The sequence below is a fragment of the Lineus longissimus genome, chromosome 4, assembly GCF_910592395.1.
Source record: "Lineus longissimus chromosome 4, tnLinLong1.2, whole genome shotgun sequence".
NCBI lineage: Eukaryota > Metazoa > Nemertea > Pilidiophora > Heteronemertea > Lineidae > Lineus > Lineus longissimus.
The window spans coordinates 9,190,276-9,210,784 of record NC_088311.1 but is presented as its reverse complement, the minus strand read 5'-3'; the positions used below and the strand labels follow the sequence as shown (position 1 = coordinate 9,210,784).

Below are 20,509 nucleotides of genomic sequence, written 5' to 3'. Positions count from 1 at the left end.
GCACGCTTGTACAATGAATATATTTGATGCTGAATCCAACATGACCGTGGGCCCTTACTGTGCATATTAGTCACCGGAAGATGGCCAATTCAACTCCGCTGCTCCTGCCTAGAGTCCCCCCTTTAAAAACGTCGTGTCTACATGTATATATACACGCGCGTACTTGTACATCTCAATTTAATCTGCGCAGATTGTGATTGTCGCCCTAATTTTGATTTATATTGATTTAGATGACAAGATTGCTGACCTGTTTTCCTATCATGCAGAAAACTACGTGTTGTTTGTAGGCCTGCTGTACGCTAGAACAATAAAATCAAGCACAGTCGGTAAGTGTATAACGATGTTAGGGAAGTTGAGAACAGCGACTTATGGAGGATGCTTTAATAAATGTATACGGATATGCATGTACACAAAAATCGTCTTCTATCTACAGAGCTTTATCCGTATACGTATAAGGATCCTTCATTAGTCCCGGATCTCAACCCCCTAGTCATGAATTGGTGACTAATGGGTGTAATTCTCGACGGACACAAACAAACGGCTGGACGATTAGCCAATGACCGTTGCTGCAACGAAATGGTGATGACCACACATTTCCAAAATGTAGCGGGGTCATTTCGGCGAGAACTGGCACTTTCAACTGGCACGGAAGGCCTGAGTCACCGGCACTTAGATTTATCTCAAGATAAATTGCCATTTTCGTTAATTTTTTTTTCTCTTCACAGATGTGCCTTGCCTATTGAAGGTTTCATCCCTTTGGGTGAGAACAGCAACATTGGTCAAAATGGAAAGATGGGCGATGAGTAAGGGGGACAGGAAGCTCGTCAGTGCCGTCTACGGAGGGCAGCCAAAGGTCGTTAGGTCGGCAATTCTAGTCGGTGCTAATGTTAACTTGAAAGGCACTGAAGGGCAGTCATTGTTACACATTGCTGTCGAAAAAGGATTTACCAGCGTTGTAAAGGAACTGATACGGGGGTCGGCAGATGTAGACATTCGTGGCCGTGACAATTTCACTCCTCTGCAGTTGGCGGCAAAGAACGGTTTCTGTGATATTGCTAACGAACTGGTTAAAGCCGGGGCCGATTTGAATTTCAACTACAACTACAACGGAATGACCTCCTTACATTTAGCGCTAGGAGAAAATCACACTGATATTGCCAAGATTCTGATAGAGGGTGGGGCTGATGTGAATGTGAAGTACTATCGTGGAACGCCTAAGGATTTCTATATTGATCATACTCCGTATGGTTTCTCTGTTAATGAGAGTCTTGTGGTCAAAGAGGAAGAACTTGACCAAGCACCCATACATTTGGCACTTGAGATAGGGCATACCGATGTTGCCAGGTTGATGATAGAGAAAGGGCTTGATGTCGACAGCACAGACAAAGATGGTAAGGCAGCCCTGCACATAGCGGCTGAGAATGGTCACACTGGTATTGCAGCCGATTTGGTCAAGGCTGGTGCCAACGTCAATATCAAAGGAGATCTTTCAGAATGCACGCCTTTGCAATCAGCGCTTTCAAATGGTCACCTTGGCGTGGCCAAGGTTCTGTTAGAAGCAGGTGCAGATGTCAATGCGACAGATCGTAGTTCGCAGACCCCTTTTCATCTTGCGGCTATTCATGGTTACTCCGACATAACAAAGTCAATGTTGGAGGGGGAGGGGAAGGGAGAGAACGCTGATAATGCCGAATGTCTTGCTAAGCCTCTTCCCCAATCCGTGAGAAAGGCAAATGTGAATAGCAGTTGCGGATCTACAACGATATTGCATATGTGTGCGTATGGAGGTAACGTTGACACTGTGAAGTTGGTGATGAAACGTTTACAGGATGAAGATGGAAAAGTTGATCCAGATGTCCGGGATAATGAACAGAACACGCCTTTGCACCTGGCGGCACGGAAAGGACACTCGCTAGCGGTTGCAGAATTTATTGGACACGGAGCCAGTGTTGACCTCAAAAATCGCCAAGGACTGAGTCCAATTCATCTCGCAGCCTTGTATGGGCATCCAGGATCTGTCCGCGAACTCCTCAAGGCGGAATCAGTAGATTGCCATGATGTAGAAGATGTTTCGGTCTTGCACAACATTTTAATGGAAACGGACACCGAAATACTGAAACTTCTGATACCTGATAAAATGAGCTGCAACGCACGTGGTCACAACGAAACGACCATCCTCCACACTGCCGCGGATCTAGGATGCCGTGAACACGTCAAATATTTGTTGTCCTGTCCAGATATCGATGTAAATCTCAAGGACAAACTAGGAAAATCCCCGATTCATTATGCCACCCAGATAGGAAATCAGGAGACGGTCGTCGACCTACTGAATGCTGGTTGTGATATGAAAGTGTTGGACATCTTAGGACAATCAGTAATGCATATCGCTGCCGTTTACGGACACTCCGGATTGATAGAAATGTTCCTTGACATGGACATTGACCCATACCAGACTGATGTTTCTAGAAGGAACTGTCTACATTATGCTGTGATGCACAGAAATGATGATGTTGTCCGAACACTGCTTGCGAAAAGTGTCAAGGCCGGTCCAAATTACAATACAAAGGATTGCAATGATAAAATACCGTTCGATTACTTGCACGAATGCGAAATGAACAGTTTGACCTACAAATTACTACAGGGCACTTCGCCTATGATCAGTGTAATTCAAATGAGGGAGGGAGACATGCCATGCGACATTGATATATCCGCAGCTCCTAACCTCGCCGATTTATCAAAGCAGCCATACCTAGGTTCAGTTAACAGAATTGTAGATTTCGATATGACAGAATTTGTTAGTTATGCTAAGACCGTGGTAGGACAAGTCATCAGGCGTGCAATATCTGGTGGTACCGAGGTGGAAGTCATTGGTTGTGGCAGTTCATTTGAGGGCTCCAAGATTGGTATGCCCGATGAAATGGACTTTCTTGTCAAGTTATGGTTGGCTTGTCCATATACACGCCATGAAATGGACAGTGACGAAAAAGATCAATCTTGCCAAGAGGGATACATCATGATGAAAGACCCGAATCTAGCAGGACTAGAAACTTATTTGACAAAGCTCAACATAATCGGTTCTCATGGGCTTTGGATGTATGGAAAGCTAGATTCCTTCTGGAAAAATAATCAAACCAATGGTGAGGTTAAATTTTTAGATGATGGTCGTGAATTCACCATAGCATTACCTCCACAAAGACACCCTGACCGAAAGACTTGCACCACTTGGATCTGGTTGTACAGTGACGGGGTGTTCAAAGATTTTCCCCTTTCCATCGACTTTGTTCCCGCGATTGAAGTCTACGTCGGACAGACGAGCCATGCAAAGGAGACAAGGTCCACACTGATGATGACAGAGAAGGAAATACGAGAACGGAAATATTACATGGTTCCCAAGATTCCGTCTGAGAACAGCCTGGTATCAGAGCTTTTTCGACCAGAGGACCAGCACCAGCTTGGGCGGTTGTCATTCCCGACCCTTGAGGTCCATTTCATATCAGCATTGGATGAGAGAATTAAGGAAGTGTTCATAACGGCCAAGTGTCTGAGAAAACCGGAGGTGTGTGGTTTCAAAGTAAGGAACAGTCAAGGTGATGTAAATTTTGTCAGTGAATATATAACCAGCTTTAGACTGAAAACTGTTTTTCTGAATCTGGCTGAGCTGTTTGTGAGGTCCGACTTCTCCCTTGGCAAAATGGTGCTGATGATGTATGAACAGTTAGAGGTATGTATGAAGAGAGGAAAACTTCCTATGTTTTTTGACATGACCATAAACGTACTGGCGGGGTCAAGAGTGAGTGTAGAGGATAGCCTACAGGTCACCAGGCTGATGCTTGGATTCGTGCAATCATTGTACGAGAGAGATTTCTCACATGAGAAAGAAATAGATGGCAATGAGAAAAGAAAGGCTCTGAAGAAGGAACGAGTCATGTTCCAAGTAGAGAAACGCAAGCACAAAAAAGAGTTGGGAGAATGGGAGAGACACGGACGAGGAACACGACCGGTGTTGTGTGGTCCCGCCAAAATGGCCAACACAGATCCATTCGCCTTTACAGCTCAGCAACAACATACCGACGAACCAAAACCGAAAACACCAGTTTTACCATTATACCTAGACCTGTAGCTGAACTGCCTGAAAAACCTCCAGGGGATGCGCATTAGTATTGGCTAAAAACGATTATTTGTATGTATTTGTGTACATTAGACGTATTTGTAGTGCATGGAATTAAGACATTTTCTGCTCTTTACGGTTTATTTCTGGACCAATCAAGACGACATATTCAGGTTATGATTTTTTGTGTCTTGAACTTGAACCCGGCAGATGGCACCAGAATACATTGTATTATCGGTCTGAACCAGCATTTTCTGTCCGTCATAAAACCTTAGAGTTACTCCAAGGTAAAACATGATAGGCCAGGATCTGGCTTATAACAGCCAAGAATATGCATGGTTTACTAGTTACCTTTTATAAACCAGTGTTATAGGCCTACATTTAATACAAAACAAATATTCTGAAACAACATCGATTCTATTTCTTTTACCGACATAGAAGCATCAACATATTGGCCGCATGATATCCATGTCGTGTGAAATATATGTATGGAAAGTAATGTCTAGCTCTACCATGAACCTTACTAAGATGATATGGGAGTTTGATGATTAAGTTGCCAGAATAAATAGCATGCCACCCGTAAGTTTGGTGATGTTTTTGTTAAAACAGGTATTTACGGACATGTTTTTATATCCAGTGTCACCCGTTACTGTGAGATCGTGGGTAAATAAAGACAGTCCTGTCCAGATAGATGTAATTTAAATCGTGGTAGAGTATTGTGTTTTCCATCCAAATAGAGCAACGTATACCCTAGACGATGCATGACCAATCTTGGTGTGCAGAATTTGTCTAAACAAGCAAAGTATCAGGCATGGTCACAGGTCATTCATCATGCGTTCCTCACTATTATTCCGTTGAGTGTGATCTTTTCCACTCAAGTCTCCTCGCCAAGACCTCTGAATAAATCGTCCAAGATGGGAAGGCAGGTTGATGCTGTATCCGAAGCTTGCGCATTGTTCTCATAGATGGGATTTCTGAAAGTCACTTTGACGTAGCTGGTCGGTTTATTTGACGCACCACTGTTCCCTGTCGTCGGCTCGCCAGAAGCCCCTGGTAGTGATTCACCCGATGTCCCCGATGCAGAGCGTTTATAGGGTATTCGGTTACCGCCAGAATCGCCGGGGTAGACTTGCGCAGGAGGAGGCCGTAGGAAAGGGTCATTATCACAGTTATTTTGGTTTGAAGCCGCTTTAGGATCTCCCTGAGGTTCTTCAAAGCATTGCACGGGGAACTCGTCAGTCAATTTCATCAGAGAACACTGTGATTTTGCGTATGCAGACTCCAGGCCATCTTCAAGAACCCCCGATATTTTTTGTTCACGATTTTTACCGGTCTCGCCTTCGCGGCCTGGATACTCCCCGTTGGTGAAGTTTGCAGGAATTTCAAATGGCTGATTGCTTCTCCCACTGCCAAAGCCAGATGTACAGCTTGTGTCCGGTGTATAAGTTCCGCTACTACAACTTTCCTCATCACCACTATGATTGCTGTCGTCTGCTTCAGAGCAATCTGAAAAGAACGAATCAATCGTTCACACCTCATAACATTTATAAGAATTTGTCAATGGTTTACTACTGACCTCCAAAAGTTTCGACGGCAGCACTGTCCATCTTGCTCATAGAATGTCCTTTTAGCCTCAAGATAAAAACGAGGCTAAGGTAATTCTGTAAACAAACCTGACAAATTTAATGGCATCCGTCAAAAACATCGAAAATGTTAAGTTCCCTGTTCGTTACTGCTCTCATGAAATCTTATATTCTCGATTACTATGCACGGGTAACGAATGAAATCCCTTCAGCCATAAATGAGGTAAAATTTTTAAGTACTTGAAATAGCCAGGCCATTTTTCAAAATATTGTGAGAATATATCCAGCTAGTTCACTGCGTTCAGAGTCTGCATATGAGTTAGCGGAACCAAGATTTCGGCGGATAACATCTGGTGGAAGGGATGTTATGTCACTGAATATCCATATATTTACATGTACCTTGGTTGTTTCTCATAACAACTCTGGCATAGATGTCACGATCGTTATGACTTGCTTTGCGCGATTTCGGAGGGTTATGGGATATCTTATTCCTGCTTGGCACGACATGTGATGGTGGCTCTGGTCTTGGTGGTAGATGACAGCGATTGATTGGAGATGGTGGCGCTGACGTCCTTTCCGTTGCCTCATCAAAGGTAATCTGAAGTAAAGGATATTATTCTGTAAGCATTTTCTATATCATTGTCTTCATTTATTGTTGATATGATACGAATCGCCCTGGATCGGTTGTGAGAATGATGCCTTCAGAGCAAATCTTTGTTTGAAAATACTGACATGAAGTTTGAATTGCATGATAAACAACTTGCATGTAATTATACACCTTGATTGTCGCGAACAACGTAAACGTAAGCCGGCAGTATCAACTTCCTTCAAACGGCCGTGCGATGGGTGGCCTCTGCGTACACCTTCCACGACATCTACTGATACATACTCCTTTGTGCAGTGCCGATAGTATTGTGATGGTGCCGACCGCATTGCTACACAGAGGCCGCCTACATGTATTGCCATTTGAAGGATTGTGAATTTCTAAACGTTGCTACACAAACTGTCGGAAATGAAATTCTGACAGGGTCTTAAAACATACATTATCACCTCTTGGTTAGCCTTTTAAAGAGACCAATAGACAATTGATAAATAATTATCTAAAAAAAACAGCAATGAACTGAAAGTTACTTTTTTAAACTTACAGGATTTTTCGGTGTGCTTGGTTGAACAATTGACAACGGTGAGTGTTTCTGTTCTTCTCTCCTGGCAATCAAATTGAAGAAAGATTAAGGAAATGCATTGAATGTTGTGGGACTTGACGATGAATAGAAGTGAAGAAACGACAAAACTAGCCAAGTAAAGACTCTACTACCTCTACCAGAGGTATTTTGGAGAAAACAAATTAACAAAGTTGTATTGCATCAAGCCAGAGTATGATGGGATATTGTTAAGAAGATTGGTATTGGTTTATTTACCAATGATTGAGGTATTAAGTACTAATAAGAAGAAGGATACAGAAGGTTTGTACTTACCAGTGCACCAACTTCCCAATTATGAATAGGAGGCAAATGGCAACACCACATAGTCCAGCTATTATGTACATAACATTTATTCCTGGAGAAAATAAGGAAAAAATCAACAAAGGATTTAGTGACACAAACTGATTTCTAATGTAAGAACGTTTTAGTCCGGTTTCCTGATTGAAATCAGAATCCTCCTAAACCAATGGCGTCGAATCGATTCATTTTCTAGCCAGCCTACGTGCATAGCAATCTTATTGCCTACAGTGCGATGTCAGATTGACCAGCATGTCTTGGAAGATCCATAAAATGGGCAGTTTTCGCCCTCCAGCAAAAGGTCTTATGCAGGCAGAAAGTTTGCCTCACCTTTTTTTGGGACGTCCACAGAGTCGGTCCATTCCGGGCTCTTCGTCCCGTCATCTGCTACAGCCTTCAGTGAGACCCGATACAACCCAGCATCCACATCATAGGTTGTCCATTCACCCGGGTTGAGGATCTCGATGTCAGTGGTTTTCCCTTTGAGAAATAAAACTTAATGACGGATCCGCGTGCCCACATGATTCTAACTTGAATCTATGTGAACAGGAGATTATAAGTGAACTTTCACAGTAAAACTGTTATGCATTTGATACGGATCTTTTTACCCATGGTTCATACGATTCATGTCGCTTTCTTCAGATTTTCGCCATCCCAACAAAGTTTGAGAAGTTGAGGAGAAAAAGTTCAGCATGCTTTTCATTTTGATGCTATTCGTTTTGTCTGCTTCACTTCAAAGAACCAACGTCAGTCACTAGAGAAATCTCTATCCTGAGGAAATCGGGATTAATAAGCGAGTGTCGGAGAAGCGAACATCAACCCCGAATTTCCTCAATACAAGACGTCTAAGTCAACACGGCCAAGTGACCTAACTGAAGGTAACAACATGAGGGTTTGTAAGTAATAATAATAACTTCATCGCTTTTGATAGCACGTGACTGAACATTGGTCAAGAGCGCTTTTGGGAATATTTCAAATCATTGATTAATTGATACATACCAATACATCCAGGTTTATCTCGACTTGCTCGACAGTAATATCCCGTGATCTTTAGTACTTTGACGCTCGTTCCCGTATCTTTACTACAGCTATATTTTGCAACATGTATCATCAATTCTTCGGGGGGCAGGGGTTTTCCCAAAGAAACTGATGGCCTCGAAGGTACTGAAATTAGTCAAGAAATAAAATGAAATATTCGTTCTCTAGAACCAAATTATTACCAATTTTAGACATGAATTATCGATAAAGTATGACATAATGGTAATTCAGGAGAATTTAAATCGCATGTCATTTAAACCGCGCCGAAAGGCGGGCAAGGAATTGCAAAACACCCACTGTGGTAGAGCTTGGTTTCACGCGGCATTGACTACCATAGCGGGATACTGAAGTGGAATCGGGCATTTCGAGAAGCAATCGTCGAGCTCAGTTCGACACTATTGCCCATGCACAGTAATATAGAATTACAGATACCCATATGAATGGACTTAAGAATTTTTGTATACTTATAGTAGATTTAAGAATTTCTGATGGTCAATATTTTCAAGAATGTATTAAAGATATAGATAGATTTGTTGAATAAATAGTCCGCAATATTTTATACCCCTTCCTTGTTCAAAAATGCATGGACTCCACTCTATCAAGTTCCAATATAGACTTCCCGACAGAATCACACCAATTTTGTAGGGATCGACACCATTTCGTGCACTCAGACTAAATGTTCCGAACCCTGTAGTGTTAACGTTGCGCAAAATGTCAAGTTGGGTCTGAAAAAGAATGTGTTCAGTAGTATTTTCAGGAAAGCGAAAAGTTAAGTAAGCTACTCCGGATCGGTTAAACGAGGTTTGTTTTCAACTGACTGAAACAAACGCCTTTATTCTAATGTTATTCATTGTTTCGTTCGACATTCTATTGTAGTCTATCGGACACATCACCAAGGGGCGTAGACCGAGACAAAATCCACTGGGTTCATGTGAGAATTCACTGGGGTCCCTCTTCTCTAACATGGCTAGCCATGCTCAGCCGGCCAATGGCCCCTGATCAGTTCATCCCCATCCTGACTTCCACCCCGCATTAAGTAGAGTGGCACTGCTAATATGTATTCCCCGGCTTCTAAGAAGATAAAAAGCCATGTCAGAGTCTTGGGGTCTGACTATTCTAAAAAAGACAATTAAAGAAGAATTACCTTGGTACTGCACGTGTTCTCTTTGGCATCCTTTTCACACATAACGACTGATGCGTTCAGTTGGACATTTTTTCCATTTGGTGCATGAAAAGTCATATTATAAACACCAAGGGTTGTCCTTGACACTTCAAGGTTCAACTGTGGTGAATCTGAAAGAGAATGCGATTTGTGTACACAACCAAACTCTGCTCCAGAAAAGCAAGGTTCTCTCATTTTGGAGGTGCGCAGGAAAATAACTTTTTTTCATCTGGACGAGCAAGTGTCACTGGTGGTGAAGGCGCACTAGGAAATGACTTCCATACCATATCAAATTAACTCTTTAAAATACAAATTCCGTCTGATAGTGTAAATTGTCATAAAAAATTAAACTACCCTTCCGTCTTCTGGTCACTAATTCATTTTATTCATTTTATTCACCCACTACTCAGTGTATACCTCTGACAGTTCCGGCTATTTTCATGGCTGAGATAGGTGCCGATGTGTTTCTTCCAAGGGACATCGACTTCGAGAAGATTCTGGCAACACTATAGTTCTTCTGCCCTGGTATGTCCCCAGTGCAAGAGCTCTCCTCAAATGTGGCAAAAAATGGCTGTCCATCTAATTCAACTTCTGTTTTGACCTCGAGTCCATGTTTTTCTTTCTCAGAAAGTGACTGGAATTAATGATTAAAACCAGTTTGCATGCATGCACTGGGACTGCTGGAGTATGGACAGCGGGCATGAGATGGATGAATCAATTTCTCTCTCTGTGAGTTTTGTACAGGGTGTCCCAGAAAAAAGGTAATCCTGGCAAAAGGGGTTAATGCGAGGAGACCATGCATTTTAACACTTTTGGCACTGCTTCATAGTAAATTAGAAGCTATGAGCTTTCCATTGATGCTACTGTGACACCCATGCTGCTACGCATGACTGAGCACCAAGGCTCTGAAAAAGACACGCAGATTTTACCTTGTTCCAAGTTGGGAAATTCCATCCTGATGTTATGTCAGATTATGTGGGCACAAAAGCATTCATGTTTAAATAACCAATAACAGCTTATCCCCTTTCAGATACATTTAATTCCCTGATCAATCCAGAATTTTACAGATTAAGCCCCGACACCCTACGCGTGGGCTCCTCCTCTTTCGATGAGCAATCGACAGCGTCGTCGCATGTCCTGCATAGCTCGTTGCACCATCTACGGGTCGTTCCTCTAAGCATCAACCTCCCGAATGATGCGAGCTCTGACGTCAGCTAGGTCCTGCTCTGGAGTCTCGTAAACCTTACTCTTCAGGTGCCCCCAAAGAAAAATAATCACAGTGGGTCAAATCTGGTGACCTTGGGGGCCATTCCACTGGTCTGTTCAGTGAATCACTTGGTCTCCGAATAAGGCTGCCAATGTATCCTGAACTGCGCGAAGATGATGTGCTGGCGCACCATCCTGTGCCCACCAAAGCCGCCTGAAAGTACCCTGCACCCTTGTTATGCGATTAAATGAAGAGTGTGATAGTCCTAATCCATTTCTTCTTGCACTTAAGTTTCGAGGATGAGTCTCGAGTTGTCGACGGACTGCTTCGATGTTTTGATCAGTTCGCACTGTCCTGGGTCTCCCAGAATGGCCCTTATTCCTGTTTAGACTTGTACCATGCTGTTCGTATTTCCTGACATTGGCCCAAATGGTGTTCTCTTGAAAAGTATCCCATAAAGCATCTTGCGTAGCTTGCAAACTCTTCGTTTCCTGAAATCTTTTCACCACGAAAACTCTCTGCTCTGTGCTAAACTGAACCATCTTTACAAACTCTGTCACACACACTGCCTTGAGCACTTGCATTATGCTCGGAATACGCTAATACCTACCCCTCCCAGTAATGACATAACAGTCTTACATTCAATGAGACCCCAAACCATGTTAATGGTGTGTGACACAAACTTATGGAATTTTCCAACTTGGAACAAGGTAAAATCTGCATGTCTTTTTCAGGGCCTTGGTGCTCAGTCATGCGTAGAAGCATGGGCGTCACAATGGCATCAACGGAAAGTTCATAGCTTCCACTTTACTATGATGCAATGCCAAAAGTGTTAAAATGCATGATCTCATCACATTAACCCTTTTTTGCCAGGATTACCTTTTTTCTGGGACACCCTGTATAGTAAAGACAGCAAATTTAACCGCAACAGCGAGGAATACATATGGGCAGGCCCAACATCTTTCACCCAATGATTCATCTCTCATGATCAGATGATGAATTTGTTAACGTTTGTGCCTGGAACAGATATAAAGATACGAAAAGTAGACGGCAGATTTGATACTTAGTCAGTCACATTGCTACAATTTTAAATTATCTAAATCATTATGGCTTGGGCCACGTTAGGAATTGGCCGGTTTTAGAGCAGCCAACACTTACCTCCCAGTAAAGTGTCACAGTTTTGATCGCATCATGATTTACCATTGAATACCCTATAAATGATGGGTTCCGTGACGGAACTGAAAAAGGATCGATCAAGGCTTGACATACACCAAGGACAAATGTTTACATCTGACGCGGAAGAAGAAGAAGAAGAAGAAGAAGAAGATGCAGTATTGGGGAAGAAAGAGAAGACAAGACAAGAATCATGAGTTGCTCATTGTACGCATCCGAACGATGACGAGGCAATATTTAACAAACACATTCAGAAAAATAATCAGAATAATAATGATACCGCAAGAGCGTTAGAGTTATTCTAATAAACTTCTTACCACTCGCTGGCATGGTCAGGCCTGTAACAGCTGCATCACTAGGTATTCCTAAATTGAGAGGTCTAACAAAAACGCTGACTCTGTAGCTGCCGTGCGGGATTAGGTCAGTTTGTGTGAGGAATGGTTGACGAAGATTTGAGATGTTTACCTAAAAGAAAGAACATATTGCACTAAATGTCGTGTGATGAAATGGTCCGTGGACCATGTACATGTAATTATATAATGATCGGGAATTGTTCACCTTCTATTTGACGTCATCTTCGCCTGTATTCGGCGGCACTCGTAAAAGTCCAGAAAGCCGAGATTACAGGCTTGACTGTGGAATGTAGCAATTAACGGTAACACTCTCGTGCAGAAAGGTCGCAAATGCACTGTGGGTATAGTTCGCATAAAATATGACAAAAGGGGAAGTATGTATAAGGAATCTTCTCTAGTTTTAGGATTGGTATGAAGTAACTAATAAATGTAAGCAATCTAGATATTGGTATCAAATCTTAAGCTCAAAAGCCTTTTATTTTGATGACCACCGTCACCGTACCCTCAAGCATGTCAAGTCGAAGACGTCATTCGAACGTTCCGAAAAGTAGTATCGGCGTCGGCGAGTTAGGATTTCAAGCATGGCTGACCCTCAATCCATATAGACAGGAGAGGTTACAGCTAAAAAATCGAACCTGACAAAATCGAAACCTCTGCTACGGAGAGTGTTCTCAAGGAACTAAAATTCCTCACCAAATGCCTGGCTCTTCACGTTGTAAAAACAGGGTTCCTTGTATCCGGAGTCCACGCAAAAGAGGTTCCTCAAGTCTATCGACTATGCATGCAAAGAATGACCTCACCATGAGAAACATGAGTAGTCTGCGTGGACACCAGGAGTCACTAAACCAATAAACCTAATCGGTGCCTAACCGTAGCACGGGAAAACGCCTATCCTGCCCGCCTTGGGTGAGAATACCCTGGTGCAGAGCGGACTGTGAAGACGGATACAGAACAAGAAGCAAAATGGTTACCTTTCATGTTTGAATTAGGTTGCAATGGCTAAGTGGACTACTCACCACATGTTGAAAATTCGTTGCCTCGAAAAACACGTTGTACTGAACTCTCCTATTGCCACGAAAAGACCACATACCATCCTCAAGCCATGAGATGTTTAATGAGGTGCTGTTGATAATTTCCAGTTTAATGGTGCGGATGTCGACAGGTGAAGGCTTTACTGAAATTTAATGATTCTTAAGCAGCTTGGTTGTAACACAGCACTGTTCACAGTGTATAAAGCACTTTGCCTTGTTTTCGTGTCAGCGGTTATAGTACTAGACAACAGGGACCTGTTTCATAAAGCCTAATAAAGTGCCTTTAGCCCTAATGCTAGGATAAAGTCACTCCTTAAAGGAAGAACGCGTTTCATAAACGAATCTCAACACAATAAATCACTCTGCGTTCGAGTTTATTTTTTTTTCACTAATGAGGTACACCATGCAATTATTTATTAATGTCAGGCCTGTTAAATTTAATGTAATGGCAGAGTAAAAACGAGTTATGATACACTTTTAATACGCAGCTTTAAATAGACGTTATATCCTTCCTTTATGGTACCTTAAAGGAAGTCTGTTAAAAAGTTTTATGAAACAGGTCCCTGATCATCACCGCTTTGGTTTGTTATTAAAAATATGAAAGTAGCCAAAAAGCAGTCAAAATCACATTGCAGTGTACAGCTTGAGATGTTTTAGAATAAAAAATTAATACCTCATCACTCTTGACAATCATGTAGTCGTCTCACGGTCGGGTGGAGCTGTGTCACATCGCCAAAAACCTCAGCTGACCCCTCGGTTTTGGCCTACATTTTAGCTCCACACTCGCGGTGTTTGGTGAGACAACCAATACTTCAAATTTGAAATCAGCAGCTTCGTGAGAGCGGAGCATACAGAAAACGCATCTAAACGCTTCTGCGTGGTTCTTATACCCGTTCGGTTTATCCATCAGTCAACAACACAGCCCAATTGGGCACACATCATATTAACAATCAAAACTTACATCATCATACATGAAAACAATAGGAAGTCACTCGATGCCACAAATAATTTCAGTGCGATATCGATCCCTTAAACAAAAGTCCAAAGTTCTTACTCCGATCCGGTGATATCAAGTATAATACTATAAGATACAGTAGGAAACGTACGTTTTTCCCCCATGTGAGATGTTATTTGAATTACATGTACTGCCATCCTGAACCAAATGGTCTCATACTCCATTTAAATGAAGCCGGGGTATATCTTTTAAAGGGACAACTTGGGCGTGCCATTTACCAGGCAAGGATGATATGCCCCTGCTTGCCACCATGCGCCGCCACCACTAATGATTTTCGCCAGTGTTGCGAGGCAGTTTTAGACATTGCTTGAAAATTTCAGACAGGCCTATGGTTACACCCCGTTCTAGTGCATTGTTTATTGCATCTCAATGACTTTTCAATTATCCTGTTCGGAGAAGTTGCGGTCCTGCTGGGAGCCATTTGTGTATTGAAAACCAACATATCCCATGCCCCATGCAGTTGTCCCTTTTAATCTTGATAGGATGCAAAAACGTTGGTGGTAAACTACGATGGAATACTACTCACCATAGTCATTTAAGTTGACTTGAAATATCTTATCGTATGTTTCAGGCTCCCCCAATTCTTCTGACCATATCTTCACCCCAAAACATGTCGTGACATCAGATAGGCCTGGACGGTCGTTGTAGTTACATTTACAGTCTTCATTGTCGTTGCAATTGCACGAATAGTTACAGCACTGATCTAAGTTCCTGCAACTGGAAATAATTTATCAGCATAGTCGGGAGGTTGAGATAAGTTACTAATGACGAATAGGGGGGTCTACTTATACGTATGTAGGGCTACGCATAATTTGACCTGTTTCAACAGAGTTTTATCCGTATGCGTAAGGATTCGTGATAAGTTGCTGTTCTCAACCTCAGTCCCAATTGTCTTGCATTACGCTGCGCAGCCACAGACTGTCCCCTTGTGAAGTTTTCCCATGTGTCTATTTATGTTCGCTTTTGCGCATCCTGAGATATGGGTTTTTGATACTCCTACCTCATATACATATTTTTGAAAAAAAAGTTAGAAATATCGACAAGACGGATTATATTGAAAACCACTGGTTATGCCGGCATGGCTTTTGCAATGCGCCACACACAAAAAATTTTCTTAATTTCGTTGATTGGACGTTCCCATTGCATCGGTCGCAACAGGGAACATGAATTGAAGAAAATGGAGACCACGCCACAGGTCCACAAGTTCACAAGGGAACCACCTATGGATAAATCCAATCTGGCGAAAGGATTTGTCTAACCTCCGGACCTTTTTTTTTACCATTACATGTAAGCTTACAGGAAGCAGAACCAGTGAGCGAAGGTCGAGAGTTCAAACATTAGTATATGTTCCAAGACTTATGCTGCGCAAACAGAGTTTCTCTTGACATCTCTCCTATCTTTTTGCGAAGAAACCAGACTCAATCAGTCAATTGAAAGGAATTGGTAACCGTAGCCAAAACTGGCAAGAATACGACCTATGTGCAGCCTGGGAGGAGAGACACTAAAAGAGCAGGATGGGGGAGGATAGTGTGATAAAGCAGGCGGACTTCTGGTACATTGGTAAAACACTGGCTTGGGGATCAGGAAGACGTGGGTTCAAATCCCGACACATACATGTGTAGAGCACAGAATTTAAAATTCATAGAATGGATGAAATAGAAATAGCTTAGATGGAAGGTTCTTACATTCTATCCGGCGTGCAATTTCTTGGCACAACAGCATTGCCTCCCGAGTGTGGGCACCTTTGGCAGAAAGTCAATGTTGTAAATATTAGTGAGTGACCCCGGCCATTGTTGACTGTTGTGACACCTTGCAGGACAGAAATTAGTTTTGCTTGTCACGAAATGACCAGACGGGGCGGGGCTACTATCCCAAAATTGAGAAGTATACCCAAGCTACGTTCCTCGAATACATTTCATATGATTGAAATTGAAGCATGGCTTATGCACCTCTTTTTATTCATGTTGGGCTTAAACCCTGATGTGCCGATAGCTGCATTTTCATCTTGACCCTCAATGTATTGTCATTGCTCAGCTTCCAGGCAACGCGCGTCAAGAAAGGGCTCAGTCTTTTTAGAGAAATCACAGTCCTACCAGAAGCTTATTACTCATGAATAAAAAACCAACATATCTCGTGCCCAACTTTTCCCTTAAAGATAATCATATTGTTTGGAGCTTAACACAATGATCAGACCAACACTTTAAAGGTAGTTAGGCAGTCTCACTTTTGCTGTATCTGCTGCCACGAATTCCATAGACGCTGTGAGAACCTCTTGAAACTTACTTGTTCGTGTAATCATAATTGACTTTCGTGTGCAGATGAGTGAAGCTGTCCCTCTGATCATGGGTGTGGTAGTCCTGTTCTTGGAGACTAGGCACCATGGTGATGTTGTAGCTCTCCCAGTTGTCTACAACGAAATGCAACGACTCGACCTCCAAGAGTTCAGCTGGAAAATGGCCAGAAAATATTACTTTGAAATTTACAATCGAACTAGCAGAAATCATATTAGGCTTATTGCGGGCATATCGGGTATACTTCGAATAATTGACTATAAATCGTTTCAGATTCATTAAAATGTGATTAAAAGTTAGTGCACTTACGAAAATGTGTATAACAGCAAGAGCCAACAAAAGCTGGGGTTTACTGAAATCATCAGAAAAAAAGTCTCATTCGTGAAGCAGAAAATCTACAACAGATTCAGTCATAAACAGTACCCAAAATCTTACCTAAAACATGTATGTATTTCACCGCCACAAATAGGATGCTCCCACTGTCATTGTAAGTACATTTGTAAAGCCCAAATTGGCTTTTCTGAATACTAGGAATAACAAACTGAATTGTGTGGTCAGAACTGATCCAAGTGTGCTCCAGTGGTAAAGGTGTTCCATCGTTGGACATGATACGTAATTGGCTAATGTTGAAGGAACTGTCCAAACCATCAGTGACTTTGCATGTCCCATTGACTGTGCTGTTGAACCTCACAATCCCAGGGGAAATTTCAGACATAAGGAGTTCTGAAAGGAACATGACATATATCACTACAGGGTGTATCATAAAAGAATCACTTTTAAAATTGTACTTCTTCATAATAATAATAATAAAATTGTACTTCTATAGCGCTAAATCCAGGATAAATATTCCCACTCAAAGCCCTTTACACAAAAAAAATCTAATTTGATGGAAAGGCGCTCCTGAACAGAAAGGTTTTCAAGAGTGCCTTAAATTCCTTGATGTCAGTGCAAGAAGTCAGTCTCGGGGGCAACTTATTCCATAGCCTGGGTGCCGCGGATGCAAAAGCACGTTCAGCATAACCTGAACCGAGTGGCTTCGGTTGAATCAACCGGGTATGGGATGATGAACGGAGCACCCGAGACTGACTCCTCACACTGATGAGATTCATCATCAGATTAATCCTTTTACGGTGAATTTGTGATATACTAGCCTACATGTATTTATTAAACATAAGATGCGACACACCAAGAATAGTCTAATTTTGGGCACAAACTGTAGCAGTCTGTAATTTGGGGTACTAAATTGGATAAATACTCACTTCCACTTAACTTCTGCGACAACGATGGATAAACAATGAACTGGCACGATACCATGAAGAAGAATGTAAATACCCATCTTGTCATATCCGTGTTTCTCTAGCTTGTAACCCGTCATAAATAGCAGGAAGTAACGTCGTCCATGACACATCTGAAAGTCATGAAAACCTGACAGGCCACAAGTTAATTAGAACTATTTGCCTATCGCATTGTTATTGTCGGATATGAAAATATACAGTACAGTTCATGCGATGATAAGTGGTATCATGATTATTAATTAGGACGTGGGGGCTGAAAATTAAAAATTTGACCAGTTGACTTGTTTTCTTCATGATTTTTTTGAAAATCAATAGCCCTGTAACTGCCGAGAATGACGAACTTAAAAGCAGTCTTTTTTAGATAAAACTCTGTTCATTCGTCCCATGCCAAAAATGTTAAGCAGTCAATTAGTGGTTTATATCAGTTAAGAGAATGATCAAGGTTTGAAGGTTTCGAATTCATGTTCCTATTTTGGTGCTTATTTTCGCTTACTGAACTGAGTCAGAATCAAAAGTGGGCATTCTTCTCATTGCATTCATATCAAATTTGGCATACTTTCTCTCTGTGTAGCATAGTCGCCCTAGCTGCAAATCTAGTACCTCCTGAACTTCACGCCAACACTCGGCACTATTATGTGATGTGTGCGAGGGGAGGAGGATACGACTGGCTCTGCTTTTTCGAGGATGCAGATTTGCTAACCCAAGGGCTCCCCTCCTCTCTATAAAATGCCGCCTTTGAATTGTTGACTTTCGAAATGGCACCCCTTATATAGAATGACCCATATTGCGAAACTCGGCTCTGTCCTGTCCGGTGGTCACGTTGAAAATGAAACGGTATGAAACCAGGTAACTTTCGAATCGTGGGCGTATTACCTCCCACTCTCACGACCTGAGATCAAAACGCTAACAAAGCACCGATTCGGGGAAGTTTGGTTCGGCGCAACTACCAAAATGTCAAGTTCTATATCATATCTTATCAACAACACAACGTGAAAAGTAAATATTTCAAGACAGATATGGCTGGCGCGAGTGGACAGAATTCAGAATTATGCCACGGCATAAATCGGAATTGTGGTGCACCATAAATCGACCAATCAAAACATCGGATCTCGTGAATTACGCCATTGCATAAATATGAATCGTGGACGGAAGTGCGATTTATGCCGCACCATAAATAAAACGATTACCACTTTCTGATTGGTCGAATTATGCCACACCACAATTCCTATTTATGCCGTGGCATAATTCCGAATTCTGCCGCGACATAATTCACGAGATCCGATGTTTTGATTGGTTGATTTATGGTGCACCACAATTCCTGTTTATGCCGTGGCATAATTCTGAATTTTGTCCACTCGCGTCAGCCATATACCCGGGGGAGTCTATCTGCAGTAGTCTATCTGCAGTAGGCTGAGAACATGAAACAAATAATCATCATACCTATCACATGAACAGCTGGGCACTGTCATCTTGAGAGTCAGAACTTCTTCTTTTTCGGATTCTTACAAGCTCCAGTCTACCATAAAAAAGACAATGTTACCTTTTACCATCATGCATCTGCTTTGATTTGTTTTATATTGACTGTTAGAAATGTTTTAAAAGAAATCTTTTGGGTTTTTTGTATAGATCCATTGCCCCGTGATGGGACGGAAATGTAGCGAAATAGATTGTGCGCAATGCCTACAAAGTTTGAATTGTATAGATTTTAGGTGCAACTAGCAAAGGCAAAAGTTGTGTCAAGTAAAAGGGGAGCATCAGCATCATTAATTCTATCTTTCCCTAAACATCAAATATTGAAAATAACCACTTATTAGTGGAAGTTTTGACTCTTGCTTAGACTCTTTTACCAGTCTCCTCCATTACAGAGCGGCGGATAGGGTCGAGGTTACCTGGACTAACTCTTGCTAACGGCAAGATCAGCTCAACAGTGCCAGCAAATGACGTAACTTTCTCCCAGGTGACCCAAACTCGCCCCAGTGTCGAAATTTAAAACTTTCAGAGTTGTAAGGAACGAAATGAGCGCCTCTAGTAACAAGATTGTTTCTTACCACTCGATTCTCGCTTGGTATGGATCTCGCGAGACTAGATTGGCTAACCCGGCGAAGTTTGACTGGACGCGCCTATACCCTAAATACGGCGGTACACTCCGAACGCGCTGGACCGTCCTTGTCCCTCACCCTTTGAGACAATATGAATAGGATGACGAAATAGACCGCCCGGGAGTCTAAAATACGGTTATTAGTAATCTATCCAAATTGCGAAAAAGAATCCAATGGTGTGCGTATCCGTTCAAGTGTACCGTATAGTCTCTTCGCCTCTGCTGGATGGAAGCGTTATGAAGTTTGAAGCTTCACTACACCACGACAAGATGCACTACTGACGGTTATCATTTGTGTCACAGATAGTTTTTGCCCTATTAATCTAAATATATAGTATCCGGCCTTTTGTCATGCCTCATATTATCAGTGAGTGTTGTGGCCGTCAAAATCATCACGACAGGTTTCGTTATTTTACACAAAATGGGGGGCGGGGGATGGGGGGTGGGTGATCCTCCCACTCGCAAGTATATGAGGATATCAACCAGAAATCACAGCCTCTCAGAATTGTAGTCCTACTGCCGTTAGGCCGCATTGGCCCTTTAACTACCGACTGGATAATGAAAATAGTAGGCTTTCAAAATGATTTCCGATCCTGAATAATACGACCGTATTATATACTTTGTATATACTATCCTCGAGATGGGGGGGGGATTCA

At 42.2% G+C, this 20,509-nt stretch overlaps 2 protein-coding genes across 3 annotated transcripts; one reads left to right on the top strand and one right to left on the bottom strand.

Annotated features, from left to right (window-relative positions):
- Window positions 1-253: 253 nt before the first annotated feature.
- On the top strand, window positions 254-4,246 carry LOC135486570 (ankyrin-3-like). Its single transcript, XM_064769448.1, has 2 exons — window positions 254-326; window positions 726-4,246. Exon 2 carries the CDS (start codon window positions 785-787, stop codon window positions 4,118-4,120), a length of 3,336 nt encoding a protein of 1,111 aa, XP_064625518.1. The 5' UTR covers window positions 254-326; window positions 726-784; the 3' UTR covers window positions 4,121-4,246.
- Window positions 4,247-20,117, bottom strand: LOC135486571 (uncharacterized). 2 transcript variants are annotated; one of them, XM_064769449.1, is made up of 19 exons: window positions 19,804-20,117; window positions 19,196-19,271; window positions 17,720-17,868; window positions 16,896-17,183; window positions 16,453-16,615; window positions 15,855-15,911; window positions 14,696-14,886; window positions 13,140-13,297; window positions 12,088-12,235; window positions 11,756-11,835; window positions 9,808-10,024; window positions 9,373-9,521; window positions 8,791-8,953; window positions 8,190-8,354; window positions 7,521-7,670; window positions 7,167-7,248; window positions 6,837-6,897; window positions 6,091-6,289; window positions 4,247-5,614 (listed from the first exon to the last, which is right to left on the bottom strand). In XM_064769449.1, the coding sequence occupies exons 3-19, from the start codon at window positions 17,802-17,804 to the stop codon at window positions 4,983-4,985; spliced, it is 2,988 nt and encodes a 995-aa protein (XP_064625519.1). In that variant the 5' UTR covers window positions 17,805-17,868; window positions 19,196-19,271; window positions 19,804-20,117; the 3' UTR covers window positions 4,247-4,982. The 2 variants fall into 2 exon arrangements, with proteins under 2 accessions (XP_064625519.1, XP_064625520.1); XM_064769450.1 differs by lacking the exon at window positions 15,855-15,911.
- Between the last annotated feature and the right edge of the window lie 392 nt (window positions 20,118-20,509).